The 16,797-nt window shown below is 56.8% G+C and overlaps 1 protein-coding gene across 13 annotated transcripts in view; it reads left to right on the top strand.

The window, feature by feature from the left end:
* Positions 1-16,797, top strand: part of NCOR2 (nuclear receptor corepressor 2) — a 225,496-nt gene that overhangs the window by 165,508 nt on the left and 43,191 nt on the right. For 11 of the 13 annotated variants that reach the window (XM_058036731.1, XM_058036730.1, XM_058036732.1 and 8 more), the window contains 4 exons: positions 3,267-3,388; positions 4,244-4,416; positions 7,100-7,162; positions 16,084-16,226. In XM_058036731.1, the coding sequence (XP_057892714.1) occupies positions 3,267-3,388; positions 4,244-4,416; positions 7,100-7,162; positions 16,084-16,226 (501 nt within the window). The remainder of the gene's footprint in view (positions 1-3,266; positions 3,389-4,243; positions 4,417-7,099; positions 7,163-16,083; positions 16,227-16,797) is intronic. The other 2 variants (XM_058036734.1, XM_058036739.1) reach the window with 1 other exon arrangement.

The following is a 16,797-nucleotide window of genomic DNA, read 5'->3' on the forward strand; positions in this document are numbered from 1 at the left end:
GAGCAGTTTTGGTGCCGGCCTTTGGGGGTTCCGCTGAGGGCTGAGCCACCTGCCAGTCCACCTCTAGCCTGGGCGGTGTGAATCACAGGGAAACATCAGCTGGTAATTGGGGAAGCATTTCCTGGCCCGTCACGCTTTGGGATGGCGTCCCGTCCCTTGAATCATCCCGAGCTGGTCCGTGTCCAGCACTAAGAATAGCCTCCCCACACACGGCGGGGGCAGCACCGGGAGCGGGGACGGGCCGGCCCGGGGGCTCCCGGCGCTGCCCTCCCACCGCTGTGCCATGGCGTGGGCCGGCTCCAGGGCCAGTCTGAGGCTTGGGGTAGAGCACAGGGCGAGGATGGGCTGGGGCAGCTGCCGTGGTCCATCACTGGGGGATGGTCCCGTCTGTGTGTGCCATTTGTGGCTGAGCTCTGAAATGGCCTCGTTCAGCACCCCAGGGTCCCTGCTCCCCACCCAGGGCTGGGTGCTCGGTACAGCCCCACAGCTTCCAGCCCAGCAGATACCCCTGGTGTGATGTAAGGGGGATGTTCATGAGCAGAGGCGTTTCCTGGGGCGTTTGGCAGGTGCCCTGCTCTGCAGCCAAGCTCCAGTACAGGAGATAAGCCATCACTGTGGGCTTGCCAGGTTCAGATCAGCATTTGGCTGGGAGCCTTCCCTCAGATGAGGACATGAGCACAGCCTTGGGTGGAGCTGGGTCAGTTTTCCCACCATGGCCTGATGGTGATGATGCTGCCCATTTTCTGTATTTCACCTGGCTGACAGGTGAGACCTGTCCTGTCTGTCTTGCTGGGTGCAGGGTGCTTATCCCACCCAGCTCTCGCTCCTGGCATCGGGCACCCGGCCGTGGCCAGAGCAGGGCAATCACTAGAGGGCAACCTTGGATTGAGATGTTCCTCTGCACTGGGAGAAACCTTGATTAGATGTCCTACCAGGCTGGGCTTGAAACGTTCAGGAGGAGAGGGATGTGCAGTGGCCCACTGAAGCCAGTCCAGTGGGGTTTGCCCATCCTGATCATGCCAAAGCTTGGCAGATGCCTCTGCAGGGGAGCACCTGTGTTGCTGCATGAGCCACCAAGGCCACTCTCATCTCTCCCTGTGTTTGCAGGCTGGTAGAGGGAGCTCCTTGGCATCACTGCCATTCCATGGGGAAAAGCTGCGGTGGCTGCACAGGTGGCAGCCCCCTAGTTCAGACAACTATAGAAACAGGATAAGGTGACGTTGAACCTTTCTTTGAGGCTCGCTCCTGAAGCTGGGGCAGGTACTCGTGCGGCCACGGCTGGGTTTAAATCTAAAGGAGAGCTGGGATTTCTGGGATGCAGAATTTCCCCATCCCTCAAAAGAAAATATTTGCCGTTGCTTGATAGAAATACTGGGAAACTCACATGGGCTGCCCTCCCTTGCCAAAGCCTTTGGTGAGGGGAATGCAGGTGGGTGGTGATGGCCAGGGCTGGGCAGAGCCTGTCCTGCTGCCTGCCCAGCCCTTGGAGGTCACAGCCCTCACCTCAGGGCTGTCAGTCTGGGCTGAACCCGTGCTCAGGGTTCACCACAGAGTGACTCAGAGTCAGAGAGTTCAGGGCAGTGCTGGGGAAATGCACATGATGGATGCCCTTTGCCCCTCTGCAGCCAGTGCAGGCCTCCACACCTTCTGTTCCAGCTTGTCCTCTGCCCTCCTTCTCCCCCAGTTTGGGGCTGACCAGGGCAGTGCCCAGTAATGGGGTTGACACTTCCCTTGGTCCCTTGCTGCATGAGACAGCCTGTTTCCCAGGCCTTAGTGATCTGTGGACTTTGGAAAATCAAAAGCAACTGAGTGCTCATCCCAACTGTTCCTGACTCCCTCTCCCCCGGGACGTCCCAGCCTTGCATCCCACGGAGCAATTCCCAGAGCAGCAGGGGTGTGAGCTGAGGCATTGCAGTTGTGTTCTGCACGTGTGCAGAGGTGCTCCAGGGGCTGCCCAGGCATGCCAGGGTCCTGGTGGCACAGCTGCCTGCCCCTGTACAAGGAGGAACTGAAAGTCACTGGGGTTTCAGTGATGGCTGTGCATGGGTTTTAAGGACTTTTGTGCAACCAGGGCCTGAAGGAATCAGCAGTTTTCTTGTTAAACTGCTGCATTTGACAGCTCCACGCTTCTGATTTTAGCACCAGCCCATGGGGTCAAAGAGCTCTGCTTGCACCCAGTGCTGCTGCTGCAGGATGCCCATGTTTGAAGCAGCCTCCCAGTCCTGCAGAGTGGGACCAGGCCAGTCCTGCTGGCTTTGGGGATGTGAGGACACCTCATCAGTACTTGCTGTATGGCTGCGTGCCAGCCAGATCAGCCACCTTCTGCTGATAAATCCATTTTAAGGCCATTTTACTCCCCATTACATCACCAAACCCTTTCCCAGGGGGGTGGTGGAAGCCCTGCAGGCTGGGCAGGGGCTGGGTGAGCCTGGGTGGGTTTCCTGGAGCAGGCAGCCTTGCATTAGCCAGGAGCAGGATGGTTTAATAAATCATTTCCGTCTCTAATTTCTACTTCTCTATTCAACGCCTCTCGTTTGCTGGTCACCAGAGGGAAGGGAGGTCAGGGGAACCAGGCCTCCCCAGCAACCTCCTTCCTGCAGCTGTTGAAACAAAATCCAGAGCTATAATAATCCCTGTGTCCCTCCCTGGGGTACCACAGTGCCTTTGGCTGAGCAGCAGCAGAGGCGTTGGGGTGGTTGGGCTCACGGCCTCTGCTGAAGGTGCCAGGTGGTGCAGAGAGGGCAGAGAGGGCACCTTCCCTGCTTGGTGCTACAGAGCCCCCAACATTCCCCATGGGCTGTGTCAGACACTTCGGGAGAAGATCAGGAGTGCTGATATTGCTGAGCCTCGGGGTGTCACTGGTGCCCTGTCTCCTTTATGCTCCAGCAAAATGCATCCACTGGCTGCAAAGCACCGAGCCAGAACAGGAGGGCAGTTCTCACCTCCCTGCTTTACCCCCACATCAGATCCTTGCTTGTTGCCTGACCCCAGGGGAGCAGCTGGGGCTGTCCCACTGCCTAGAATGGGAGCCAGAGTGCAGCTGCCATGCCTGATCCTGAGCTACCTCCGATCCCCCTGGAAAGGAGATCTCTCAGCCCCTGTGGCCTCCAGCAGTGCCCTGCCTGCACCCTCTGCCTGCAGCTCTTTCCTCTTGGCCACTTGCCCCCAGCATTGTTTCACAGCAGTTGTTTGGGTTGGCCCAGGTGCTGCCCCGTGTCCGCCTCAGCAATGAGGGCTTGGTTTATTTTATGTCCTTTGTTTTGCAGCAGCAGCAAATGCCCCGGAGCAGCCAAGAGGAGAAAGATGAAAAAGAGAAAGAAAAAGAGAAGGAGGGAGAGAAGGAGGAAGACAAGCAGGAAACAGAAAATGACAAAGAAGAACTGACAAAGTAAGGACAGCCCTCCCTGCCTGGCTCCAGTGGGCTGGGGTGCACTGGTGGGATGTGGTGATGGGATGCAGCACAGTCCAGGCTGCCTGACCCCGTGCAGGACTGTGTGTGCCCACTCACCTCCTCTGCGTGGAGGGAAAGGCAGATCCTCCTCCTCATTCCTCTTCCCCGCTGCTCCCAAAGTGGGAAAGCAACACGATATGGGGGTTTTTTATATCAACCCAATCAATCTGCAAAGCTCCTGTGATCCTCCAGCTTGTTCTGTTGTTACGAGAGCCTCTGGGAGCCGGAGGAGCAATCCGGGGGCAGCGGAGCACAGCATTTCACCTTTGGTGTTATTGATGTCACCGTGAGCACTCCCAGATGCAGAGCTCCAGCCAGCCCTGCCTCCCTCACACCGAGCATCAGCGCCGTGGCAGGGGAAGGTTGGCACGCAGACCGCTCGCTATCTGTAATGGGCTTAATACTTGCTTTAAAAGAACATCTGGCTTCATTATATCTAGGCTGCAAAGACATTTACCAGCAGGTCCCTTTCAGGAAGATAAATGAGGAGGAGGCAGGGATGAATTTGAATGGTCTGGTATTAAACCTGTCTCCGTCAGGTCTCTGCGTGCACTTGGTGGTGGAGCTGCAGCCAGCTGCAGAAAGAAAACCCCACCACAAATCACCCCACTGCCAATCCCAGCCAGGAAAAGAGCCTGCGTCTGCAAAAAAACTGCAGACCTGCCCCCCTAAAAAACCAACAACAAAAAGAAAAATCCCCAGACACGTGCAGAGAAATAATTGCTTGACCTAAAAATCAGACCAACCAAACAACATTTTATTATTTTTTTCCTTCTCTCCCTGTTTTTGCAGGGACAAGAACGACGACACGTCCGGAGAAGACAACGATGAGAAGGAAACGGTCACGTCCAAGGGCCGCAAAACCGCCAACAGCCAGGGCCGGCGCAAGGGCCGCATCACCCGCTCCATGGCCAACGAGGCCAACAACGAGGAGGCAGCCACGCCACAGCAGAGCGCCGAGCTGGGTACGTGCCAGGGGACGAGGGCACCCTGCCCTGGGCTGGGCTTTTGGGGTGTCCGTTGTGCTGGGATGGGACGTCAGCCTGCTCTGCTCCCCGCTCGCACAAGAGGGAAATCCTTTGTGAAATGCTTCTTTCTGGGGAGTAGCAGTGATGTTTGTCTCTGTCACGTGGATTGCTCAGTGTGGTTCACCAGAATAAGTGGGGGCATTTGCAAGCCCGGGCTTTCCTGGCTGAGTGTTCGTGCGTTTTATGGCCTCAGAGGGAAAGTGTTGCAAAAGAGAAAAAGGGAAGCCTTCAGTTTTAGCAGTGCTTTGGCAAAGTTTTGTCCCTCCTGCACTTGGAGCTGATTCCCTTTGCAGCTCCTTCGGCTTCCCAGTCCCCTCAACGTCTGCATGGGACCCCTGCTCTGCCCTCCTGGGTCTCTGCCACTTCTCCTACCTGCTCTGTTTTCAAATTTGTCTGGAGCCTGAGCAGCTGCAGCCTGTGGGATCTGCTCCTCCTTGGCCTTGGGCATTGGGCTGGTCCATTTCCATCCATGCCTGTACCGTGGCATCCAGGCACTACACCAGCCCACAGTGTGGCCATAGCCCTGCCATGCTGGCCTTGGGTAGATGGGAATTCATGGCAGCATCCACAGCCCCACACTGGGCACATCTGCCTCTGGCACCTGCAGCATCACTAGTTGCCACCCCAGGGAGCAGGCTCACATATTGACTTACAGAAGCCAATGCATCGAGGAATTTGGCTGATATTCCTATATATTCTACTCTGTCAAAGTACAGAATTATTGCTGTGCTACCTAAGGCAGGTAAAAATAAAAGCAGGGTGACTCCTCTCGGATCCCTTGCTCTGCAGTTTCTGGCTTGTGCTGTTCCATGTGCCATAAATCACGCGGAGGTGTTTCGCCTCCCTGTTCTCTGCTGACAACTGGCTGAAGCCTTGATTGCGAGCGCTCTGTTTTCATACAGGCGATATAAATAGTCCCCAGCACAACAGAGCCCTGCTCTCTCCCTCCAACTTGTTCAGCAGTGCTGCAGAGAAGCAGCAGATAATGCCAGTAACTTAGATGGGATTTTTTTATCCTGATATCTCAGAGTCCTTGATAAACTTCACTGCGAACACAGAGGAAAGCCTTTAGACCATGTTAAATTGGGAAAAAGGAGTGGATCAATTCCAGTGACATATCTGAGCAATTGATTTCACTTTATGTCTCTCCAATAGCGCTTTAATTTAGGTTGGCTAAGAAAGTTATTGCATTTTAAATACCAATTGAACATTAAAAACCAGCACAAAACCGTATTGTGGTTTAACTGCAGCGTGCCGGAGCTCCCCGTGGGCATCTGTTTCATAACTGCGCAACCTCAGGCGATGCCATTAATCAAACCAAACGGGCCATTTCTGTGACATTTCTGTACCATACAATAACAGCCATCACCAGCTGAGCCAAGGGCCTGCACGGCGTTGGGGACACTCGCTTTTACGTAAATGAGCGCTGTGGCCCTGGCCGTGCCTGCTGCCAGGGGGAAGCAGTGAGGGATCAGTTTCCCTCCCTCCTGGCTGGTGTCCCAGGGGCAGCACGGTTCTGGGGGGAGGCAGTGACCTGTGCTGTCTTCCGGGAGGTGACACCTGCAGTCGTGCTCAGCCAGCTCTGAAGGAGATTCTTCTGCCCACTGCTGTGGGCACTGCAACTCACGCTGTCCTCCCACAGGGTCTCAGCTTCTTGTAGAGCTTCTTCGAAGAGCCTTCTTTCTCTCCTTGCCTGTATTCTTTATCCTGAACCTATCAGCCTGTTTTCCATTTTGAAAGGACACTGTCAAAACATCTCTCATCACTGTTGAAATAATGCTTTGCCTGTTGTTTAGAGTAATAACCCCTTGGCAGCCTGAGCCGGAAATCTGTTTCCTTACCGAGTTGTTTTTTGTCTCTGACTCACACCCCAGTTTGTTATTGTAGGGTTTGCTCTGTGCCAGGCTGCCAGCAGGACTGGTGCATAGTGAAGGCTTTATACAGGACCTTGGTGTCCCCAGCACCTGCTTGGATTTGGGAAGAGATGCTGACACCCCTGCCAGCCTCCTGGCTGGAGCAGCATATCCCCTTCAATAGGCTCCAGATTGGCCCTCAGTGTTGCTGGCAGTGGCTCGGAGGTGCTGTCCAAGAGCCCAGGGGTGGCACAGAGGGAGCCCGTGGTCACACAGCCAACACCCTTGTGCTGTCAGTGGCCAGCCCTGACAGATGCAGTCGGCCAAAGTCACCACTGAGGTGACGCTGTTTCTCCGTCTCTGACGGTCCCACCCTGCGTCTGCCTCCTCCAAAGCACACAGCCCCAGGCAGCTCCATCTTAGGCACCTGTTGTTGGGCCAGGGTGCGTGCCACCATCAGCAGCAATTCTGCTGCCACTCTCAAGCCACCTGGCTTTGCTTCCAGGCCCAGAGTGGAGGTTTTGCATCACTCAGGTGCATCCCGAGGGGATGTTGTGCATGGAGTACTGTGGCGTGGAAAAGCCTCACAAGCCTGCACTATGACAGCCTTTCCTGTGGGAGCACTTCTGCACTGCTTGGGGTTTTGTCATGCCTCCAGGGGACAGGGCATGGGACAGGGTTTGGGTGTTGGGACACCTCCTCTGAGCTCACTGGGCTTGCTGGCTCCTGCTCACAGCTGACTGCTCTCTTTCCTTCTTCCTTCCCAGCTTCCCTGGAAATGAATGAAAGCTCTCGCTGGACTGAAGAGGAGATGGAGACAGCGAAAAAAGGTGAGACACTAATTTTCTTTCTTTTATCGGCTGTGCTGGAGCTTATCCAGCAACTGGGGATGGAAAGAATCTGAGTGCTGGCTTTGGTGCAGTGTGGTGGATCCTGTGGGCCTGGATCCTGCCTGTCCTGCTGTTGGTTTGTTGCCTCAGGGAGGGTGTGGGGAAGGCAGGGAATGGTGCAGGGAGTGTGCTCAGCTTGTCCAGCCCTAGGAGCTGTGCCAACACCAGGGATGCCTGGGCTGTGGCTGGAGCCGTGTGTGTCCCCCAAGGCAGGAGCTGGCTGTAGGAAATGCGGAAGGCGCGTTGTCCATTGCAGTGTTGGAGCTGCTGGTGCCTCTAGCATGGGGTGTAGTTTCACCCCGCTCTTCAGAGCTTTGTGGCCTCGGTGTGATCTGTTCAAGGCACACACAGAGTGTCTGCCTGTGTGCACAGCTCTGGGATTCAGGCAGAGGACTGTGAACCCCAGCACTCTGCAGGCACGTGTTGGGGAGCTCTCAAGAGCCAGGGCAGCGTGCGGTGACTTTACATCCTGGAGCTGATTCAGAGCCTTTGCTGAGACCGTTTTTAAAAAGTGCTGAGTGTAGCACAGCCCTTCTTGCCACTTCCCCTCCTCGTGCCGCTCCTGCGCCAGCCCTTTCACTGCTTTAATTTTTTGCCAAAGTCACGTCCTGTTGATGGGCTGTCGAGCTCGCGTCCCCAGCCCGTGCATCCCGCTTGCGTTGCTGCCGACTCTCCTGGCCCGGAGAGGATTGTAAATGGGAAATTAAAATGGAAATGAGTGCTGTTCAGGGATGGCAAAGGCAAATAGGCGTGTTAGCAGGTTCGGCTCAGCTTGGAGAATGCACCTGCTGCTGGGATGGTGATTGCACGTTCTGGAGCGCCGGCTGCCCAGGTGCCGCTGGGAGCTGTGGACTTGGATTACTTTGCCTGTGAATATCCCAAAGTGTTTGGCTCGCTCGCCTTTAAGCTGTTCCAACCCTCTTTTACAACCCAGTGCCAATCCTGTGCATTGCTGAACGGGGCTCTCTATAGTCACAAAACTTAATAGATAGACTTTAATCAAGGAAACTGGCCTGGGGCCAGGTAATGGGCTGAGCAGATGCTGGCAGGGGAGGGTCGTTGGAGGGATATTTTCCGAGCACTGCTTTATTTTGGAGATCAGCATCTGGTTGTTAAAAAGTGCCTCTTGTTGTTTTATGCTGGATGGCGGAGGTGTGCTTAAGGAGTCTCAGCACCAGCTGCCAAAGCCTGTGTGAAGGAAGGATGAAGCGTGGGAGCATGCAGCACTATTCCAGCCCAGGGGCCAGGAGGAGGCAGGGAGATTTGCTGGTGTAAAGCCCAATGGCCGATTGTTTCTCCCTTCGTTACAACCTGGGAAACTGAGATTGCAACACCAGACTTCTACAGAAAAGCCAAATTCCCCTCTGCCAGGAAGCAGCCGCTTTAATGCTTCGAACTGGCTGCGTCTGGCATTTCCAGGGACCTGCGTGCTGGGGGTTTCCGACTCACAGCAACTGAAACTCCGGAGGTAGCCTCAGAGGCTGCAGGAGGCGGTGGCAGAGCTGCTGCCAGCACGGCTGGGCAGGGGCAGAGGGGGTGGTGGCCTGCTCCAGCTGGGCTCAGACACAGGCACAGTCCTCCTCACCATAAGGACTCAGCTGCCCAAGGCACCCTCCTCCATACTGGTACCAGTGAGAGCCCATAGCTGGCTGGTTTAGGGAGTTCAGCAAGATGTGAGTCCCAGGGGAGGTCAGCCCTACCACCCTGGGACTCAAATCTTGCTGTCCCCTCATCATCTTGAGGGGACAGTTGGTGACCTCTGCTCCTAGCACTTGCCAACCAGATCAGCCTGGCCCTGCTGTCCATGCCTGGGTTTTGTGTGTGGGGCATGAAACTGCATGTCATTTGTGTTCAGGGAGGTGAGAGAAAACAGCCCTGGGACAGAGAGGCAGCTGAGCTGCCTGCCCTCCTCCAGAGTCACAGAGCTGCACAGGGAGTTTCCAATCAGGAGAAGGCAGGATTGTGTCTGCCGGGGGAGACAATGAAGGGGAGTACCGTGTTACTAAACTTAAATAGGGGAACAAAAACCCAGCAAGAGGAAAGTTCTTGCTTAATGACACTTTCATTATGCAATGAACTTCGATTCAGTAGTCTGTCAAAATGTGCAGAGATTGGGATAACGATGGGGGAATGCGTTTTTCGTTTTTCTGATGTTATTTCCTTGCGCCACGACTGTGATCCCTAAAGCAGGAGGTTTGGATTTACCCGGACTTGCTGGAGGATTTCCCCCTTCCCTTCCCAGGCCGGGAAGCAGCAGCACCCACAGCTTTGCAGCCGGGCAGGGTGCAGAGGCATTCAGCAGCAGGATGGGGCTGCTCCTTAAAAGGCAATGTTGAGGCAGTTCTGCCTTTGGGGGACCTGCTGGATGAGCCCACGCAGGCAGGAGCTCGGGGTGGGCTGGAGGGGGTCTGGGCAGTGGATGAGCACCAGCCTCAGCAGTGGCTGAGGTTATTGTCCCCCCAGCCCCTCCACCCAGTGTCAGCACTGGTGCCAGAGGTTCAGGGCAGCCGCAGCCGCCCTGGAGCTGAACCCGATGAACCGGGAGGTTTCCACATGACCTTTGTTAGTCTTTAAAGTCTGGTACCTGTTCTCGCGGCTCGGGGTTTTCCCGTGGCGTCTAACAAGTGGTTTTGTTCTTTGAAAAGAGGCAGTCCCAGTGGCAGGTTCTTGCTGAGGCCCTGCCCAGGCTCAGTGCTCCTTGTCCTCAGGGCACAGCCAGCCTGGGGCTCTTGATGCCTTTTCCCACACTGAGGACACGGGATGGAGTCAGGTGAGGCAGGGGAGGGTTGGGCATGGTTGTAAAATACTGATGACAGAGAGTTAAATAACCCATGAAAACTCCTATATAGTTCCATTTGGGTAGATATAAAATATTCCCTTGGATACCAAAGACACTCTTTTGAATGCTTATTTTCAGTGCTGCCAACAATTCATCTGAGTTTTGGACTGACCTGAACCATTTTTTCCCCAGTCCTGTTCTGTTTACCAAACTAAAATAAAGTCAGCCACCTTGCATCACCTCTGAAATGCAAGAGCTGGCTGGGTGATGCTGGTGAGCTGGCAGCTCCATATCTTCCTTCTTTTGTCTCCCCAGTGCTCATATTGGAACCTTCCCTTCTCCCATCAGAGGTATTTACAGCTGTAAAAACCTGCTGATAGTAGTAAAAGTGGGCTGAGAAACTGGTTTGCTGTCTGTGTCCGTCACTGCACGTTGTCCTTCTGGCGGCCTTGGGGTGGGATGTGCCTTGGGGTCTCCCACTCAGGTGTCCTGTGTCCAGGCAGGGTGCAAGGGCAGCCCAGAGCAAGGAGAGCCCAGCCTGGCCACCCCAGTGTCCACAGCCAGAGTGCCTGGTGTTTGTCATGAACTCTGTACAAAGCAACGTGGTAAAAATTATTTGGATAGGGCAGATTGGGTGCCATGAGGGCACAACTGTGTCCAGGGCTTAAATTAGCCTCATTTGCCATGAGTGAGGCTGTAGTTGACTGCAGTCCCATCCCTGCCATCCCAGGCTGGTGCTTGGCTGCCTTTCAGCCAAGGTGTCACCCCCAGGACCATGCCCGTGCCCACTGTGCCCCCAGAGCTGCACTTTCTGCCACCATTGGTTGAACGTTTCCCAAGTGTGTAGGAGCAAACTGCGAGGATTTGCTTAGTGAGTGTCAGTGAATGGAATACAAAAGGCCTGTCAGGAGGAACTGCTGGGTAATTACTATAATTTGCTGCCTACATTTTAATTTTGAGTATTATTTTTTCAACAATAAGAGAGCGGGAATAGTATCTGAACCAGGTGAAAGAAGAGAGCTAGGCCTGCCAGCAGTGGCTGCTCTGTGTGTACTCACTGCCATGCTGGACCAGAGGGGATGGCACATCTCCAGGAGTGGGCATCCAGGGGGTCTTCCTGTGCCCTTGTGTCAAAGGATGGGACACAGCAAAAAAGAAAGGTCGTGGCAGGAGTGGTAAAACCAGGCAGGTCCAATCAGGGCACAGGGCTCAAGGTTTTGCAGCAGGTGGATGCAGTGGTATAGGAATTACCCATTTCAAATGAGAGATCTGGGAGTTGAGGGTCCCCAGCCAGGGCCAGCAGAGAGGGACATTGCACTAGAGCTGAGCTGGTCCAAGATCCCAACTCCTTGCTGGTCAGGTACCCACACCTTGTTTGGTGACGCTGCCTCCCTGCAGAGAAGTGGCGTGATGGGTGTGAAAGGTGCTGGGAAGTTCAGCTGCAAGCTCCCTTGTAGGGCACATCAGAGGTGTGCTTGTGTCCAGCCACCAAATGAAAGGTCCACTGGGAGCACAGCAGGCTGGTGCCAGCATCACCTGAAGGAAGGAAGGGCATCACTCACCAAGGAAGGGCATCACCCACCACGGTGGCACACCGAGCTGGCTGCCTGTGCCATGGTCCCTCTGGCAGCACCTCAGCACCTTTGGGGGTGTGGGCTCACCCCACACACCATCCCCACCGCTTCCCTTGGCACAGCATCAGCAGCCTGGCGTGCACCTGGCTCTGCCGCCCACTGATCCATGGCCCACCAGGAGTTACTCACCTTCTCTGAGCCTCTGCAAAGCCCCCGGGGTTAGTGCGGGGAAGCGATGCAGAGCAGGCTTTCGGGATGCCTTGGGTGGTGTCGCTGCCTCCGTGGGGCTGCTCTTTCTCCAGAACACGATTGCGGCACATTTTGGCGGTGCCGTAGCCAGAACTGCCTCCAAGAGGGTGTGTGGGCACAGGAGGGACGGGAGGATCACACCAGGTACCGTCAGGCGTAGGGAATGATATCACTTAGTTTTTCCCCTATAACCTTGCTCTGTTAATCCATGCGAACTCCCATTAAGGGACCCTTTTACGGGCTCTCCCCGCCCTCACCAAGCCCAGGGTGGAGCTGGGCAGCCGTGCCAGAGCGCCTTGCAATGTCTCTAGTAAAAGCCCCGAGCTGCAGAGAGCCGAGGGGCTGCGAGCCCACAGCCCTCGCCCGCCGCGCTGCCCCTCCGGGTTTCTTCTCAGCTCCCCGAGATGCCGAGCACGGAACCCCGCTCTCCGCGCTCCTCTTCCTTCCAGCCTCCACTTGCTGAACGGGAGCAGGGCCCCGGTGTGCCCGTGGCGACCCCGGTGCCAGAGCTCTCTGCATCCATCCCTGCTGTGCCAGGGCAGGGGCCGCGGTGTCCCGAGGTGTCCCGGGGTGTCCCGGGGTGTCCCGGGGCGCCAGGGCACTCCGTCGGTGCGGCACTGGGCTCGCCGGCGCGCACGTCCCCAAAGAAAAGCGCCTTTGATTCACTTGAGAGCGGAGAAAACTATTAGCCAAGCTTTGTTTTCCTGGATCCCTCCCCCTGCCGCTGACATTCAGCCGAGAGCGAGGGAGACAGAAAGTGAGCGAGGGAGGGCGGGAGCGGGTGCCAAGCGCCGCACCCCTTGTCAGCTTGGGTCAGCGCCACGTTCGTTATTAATGCTCTGTCTAGAGGTCACATTCAGATGCAACGAGCCCCGGGTCAGCCAGAGGAACAGATTAGAGCTTGCTCGCTGCTCCGCCACATACCGACGGCACCGGCTCCCCGTCCCCGGGCTGGCAGGAGCGGAGCTGCCGCGCTCCCGCCCCTTCGCTTTTCTCCTGCCTTTTTTTTTTTTTTTTTAATTATTATTATTTCTTGGCAACGTCGGGCATCTCCTGAAACTGCACAGTCTCCCTATAGCCCCGAGCTGCTGAGCAAGGAGATGAGGTAGGGGAGAAAATACTGGCGGCGCTTCCATCCACCTTAACAACCGCGGCTGCAGCCGGCTGGAACGCTCCGGCGGGCGAGCGGAGGAGAGCGGAGAGCGCCGTTCGCTCCGGAGGGAAGAGCGCCGGGGCCGGAGCATGTGTTCCCACCAACTTCTGCCATCGGGGTCAGGAGTCTGCCGCCTGTGACCTGCTATCCAGCCTCGGTGCCCGTTTGCTCGCCGCTCCCGGCCGCCCATGGCTCTGAAATCCTCTCGCCCCCAGGATTTAAGGAACCGGCTTTGCTTTCTTCTCTGTCTCCGGCTGCTGCGAGGGAGCGCAAGCGAAATGCGTGGGGAGGGTGTGAGCGGAGCACTCGCAGCGCTTTGCCGCGGGCTGCCGTGCCCGGGGGGGCTTTGAAGAAGTGCCCTGAGAGCCGTGTCCTTGCCGGCCCACCCGCTGCACACTGCGGGTGTGCTCGCTGCCCGCCGGAGCACGTAAGTCGGGTGTTGGGGTCCGAAGGATGGGGTTAACCTCGAGGTTGTGTGTGGCTGCGTGCCTGCGGCAGAGCCTGCGTCCGGAGCCCCCGCCCCGAGCCGAGGAGCTCAGCCTTCCTGAGGATCTGATAACTCGGTTAGTCATAGTTTCAGTTGCGATGTGGAACCGAGGGCTGGTGCTGCCGTGCCGGGCTGGAGTGCGGGGCAGGGGGAGCAGGCTCCGGGGGTGGCTGTGCTGGAGCAGCTCATGGACGTGGGGTGCCTGGCGAGCCCGGAGCTTACCGGGCTGTCTCGGCTCGTCCCTCCCGAGCGTGCAGATAACTACAGCGTGGGAAGCCGGTGTTGCTGTTTCGCTCTGGTTTCATGTAGAAGAAGAGTGGCGGGGCTCCCTGCTGGTCCCGCGGGCAGGGGCTGCAGGCAGCCTCCTCCTCCTCTCCTCCCAAGCAGCGGCCACCTGCCCTGCTGCAGGCTCCTTCAGCAGTGTCCTGGTGAGCAGGGGCACAGCCAGCCGGGGCAGGGGGAAGGACAGCCCGGAGCTGGCATTGCCTGTGGCCGGTAAAGGTCACACCACGCTGGGGACCACTCACGCTGACATCCATCACCCCCCAGCCATGAGCTCTGCCATGCCAGCTCCTGCCTCCTGGCATCCTTCCTGCCAGAGCACCCGTGCTCATGGCACATCCCCACCGCTGCCAGTGTTTCAGCTTTGCCCGGGGCACACAATCAGCCTTGGCCCGGCTGCCACACTTGCTGCTGGGCCACCAGTGTGCTGAGCAGAGGGACAGAGCTGCTTGTTTGCTTTGGAAGGCAGCAGCGGGTTGTGTCAGAGGGGATGGGTTGTGACACTGGGGACTGTCCTGTTTTCCCCTGCGGCACTCAGCAACGGCAGGGGGAGGACTCTTGCCCCACTCGTTGCCTCAGGATTGGTGGCCGGATGTGATTTTTTTAATCATTTTTTTTAAGCAGTCCCAGCCCGTCAGCAGGGTGACAGAGGTCGTGGGTTTGGCTGAGCGAGGCTGGGAGCTGCAGAGTTAAAGCTCAAACTTGTTTCTTGGCTTGCCAGGGCCTTTCTGGTGCTCAGTGCATGTGATGCCTCGTACATGCAATTTGATAAGCCTGGTGCTGGGACGGGCAGGATACAGGCACCAGCTGGATGTTAACTCCTGCTGTGCTGGGTGCTGCTGGTTTTCTCCAGGACCTGGGAAGCAGGGAGGGGGATTTCATGTCTCTGGGGGCACATGGTGCCATCTATTCAATGCAGCCATGCCCTCAGCCCCCAGGCCGTGCCCTCCCCTTGCATGGGCTCACAGAGCAGATCCTGGGCTGCTCCTTTGGGCCTGGTTGTGTGTGGCTGTGCTGAGATCAGCCATCCCCTGGGGTTTGTTGTTGAAGCAGAGGTTGGGCTGCCACATGGCAGCAGCTTGGCAGCAGGCTGGCATCGGGCTGGGGCACAGCTGCAATGTTCCCAGGCACAAACAGAGCCATGCCAGGAGCCCTGGTGTGGGACTCACCATGGTCCCAAGCCCTGTGGTGTCAGAGCAGCCAGTGGTCAGTGCCCACTCCCAGCCACACAGGGCTCTGTGGTTGGTGGCCTCTGGGCAGAAAGTCCCTCAGCAAAGGAGAAAGATGTTCTTAGCAGGTTCATTCCGTGCTGGCTTTCATCTTGCAGTTACCTTTCTGTGGCAGTATAGTAACTCTGGACTTACAGGCTCTGCGTCCTGTGCCCTCACAAAGTGTAGGGAAGGGGTAGGGAGCTGTTGGCATGATAGTGGCATCACATGGGCAGTCAGGAGCAAGCCAGGCTGGCAGTGTCCCACAGACTGGTGGCCGCTCCAGCCCCACAAGACACCGCACAAAGGACCAGGAATAACTGCAGACAGCAAGAAAGAAATGTCCAGAAAATCTGGGTGGTTCTTTCACAGGTCACCTCCAGGAAGCTGAGGTGCTGCTGCACCCATCCCTGGGCTGTGGTTGTAACTCCTGCCTCCATCTGCAGGACCAGGGGTGCCCAGATACCCCTGCAGAGATGGCAAGGACACGGGGTGCTGACTGTCTCCTTCCTCCTCCTCCTCATCCTCCTCCACCCCGCTGGGTTTGCCCCATGCTCGGGTGGCACCATCTGGCCAGGATTGCCAGCCCTCGGTGTGATGCCTGACCTGGGAAGCTGCTTTTGCTCATGAGCCTGTGATGAGCACTAATCCCCTGGCACACCTCTTCCCAGCCAGGGACATCACCCGGGCCAGCATGCTGCCACTCACCTGCCCTGCTTCCCTCCCTTCCCTGGCAGGGCTGTGTGCCCTGGGGTGGGAAGAGCCTTTGCTTCGTGTTCAGGGCTGAGAGCAGCTGTCCCAAGTTCTCCTGGGCGTGCCAGCACCTGCTGCAGCCATCCCAAGGGACAGGGAGCTCTGCTCGGCCTCGTGACTGCCGGGACGCGGCTGTGGGCCGTGTTTTATTCCAGAGACGGTCAGCACAGCGCCTTTTTCCCTTTTGGAAAGAAAAACAGGCTCTCATAGGTCATCCCCTGCTCTAGAAGCCATTCAGACAGGTGCTGGTGAGCACACTGTTCCTGTGGAGGTTGGCTTGCCCGGAGGAGGTTTCCGGTCCTGTGTGGATAATGGTGGCCTTGTGTGAGTGCCTCTGGTGACAAACCTTTGTCCTCTGTGCCTCCCCCACCTGCAGGTCTCCTTGAGCATGGGCGGAACTGGTCGGCCATTGCCAGGATGGTGGGCTCCAAGACCGTGTCGCAGTGCAAAAACTTCTACTTCAACTACAAGAAGAGGCAGAATTTGGACGAGATCCTACAGCAGCACAAACTGAAAATGGTGAGAGCTCTGTCCCAGCCCACGTTGGGCGCTGGGGATATTTCTTAGCAAGGGCTTGGATGCTTCCCACAGCCCAGGGGGGCCTTTGTCAGGTTGGGTGAGAGCTGTGGGGACTGTGGAGTGGCGCGGGAAAGGGTTGTCCACCCATCTGTCCTGTCTGGGAGGTCTGGATGGGGCAGAGCTGCTGCCTGGGTGTCGGGAGCGTGGCTGTTACGTGGGGAGATAAGGAGCAGGCTGTGTTGGCCAGGATGCAAGTTCTGATGGCTGTGCAAATACCTTGTTTCTGGTGAGATTGTGCTGTTCTGCCCCGGTGAGCAGAGAGCCCAGCTGGGCCACACGGGTCTGTACCTAGCTGGTTCTGCAGTTACCTGCAGTAAACTGCTTTGGTTTGCCCCAAAGGAAATCAGAGATTTAGGACAATGTGAGGAAAGCCTGGCTCTGAAAGAGGTTTTCCTCACCACTGCAAGTAGATGTGCACACCTCTCCGTGCCTCAGTTTCCCCTTCAGATGGGGCTAATGCTCTTCTTTCTTGGCATGTGGTGCAGGGTGTGAATGTAGCAGGGCTTGTTTG

Source organism: Melospiza georgiana, chromosome 18, assembly GCF_028018845.1.
Source record: "Melospiza georgiana isolate bMelGeo1 chromosome 18, bMelGeo1.pri, whole genome shotgun sequence".
Taxonomy (NCBI): Eukaryota; Metazoa; Chordata; class Aves; order Passeriformes; family Passerellidae; genus Melospiza; species Melospiza georgiana.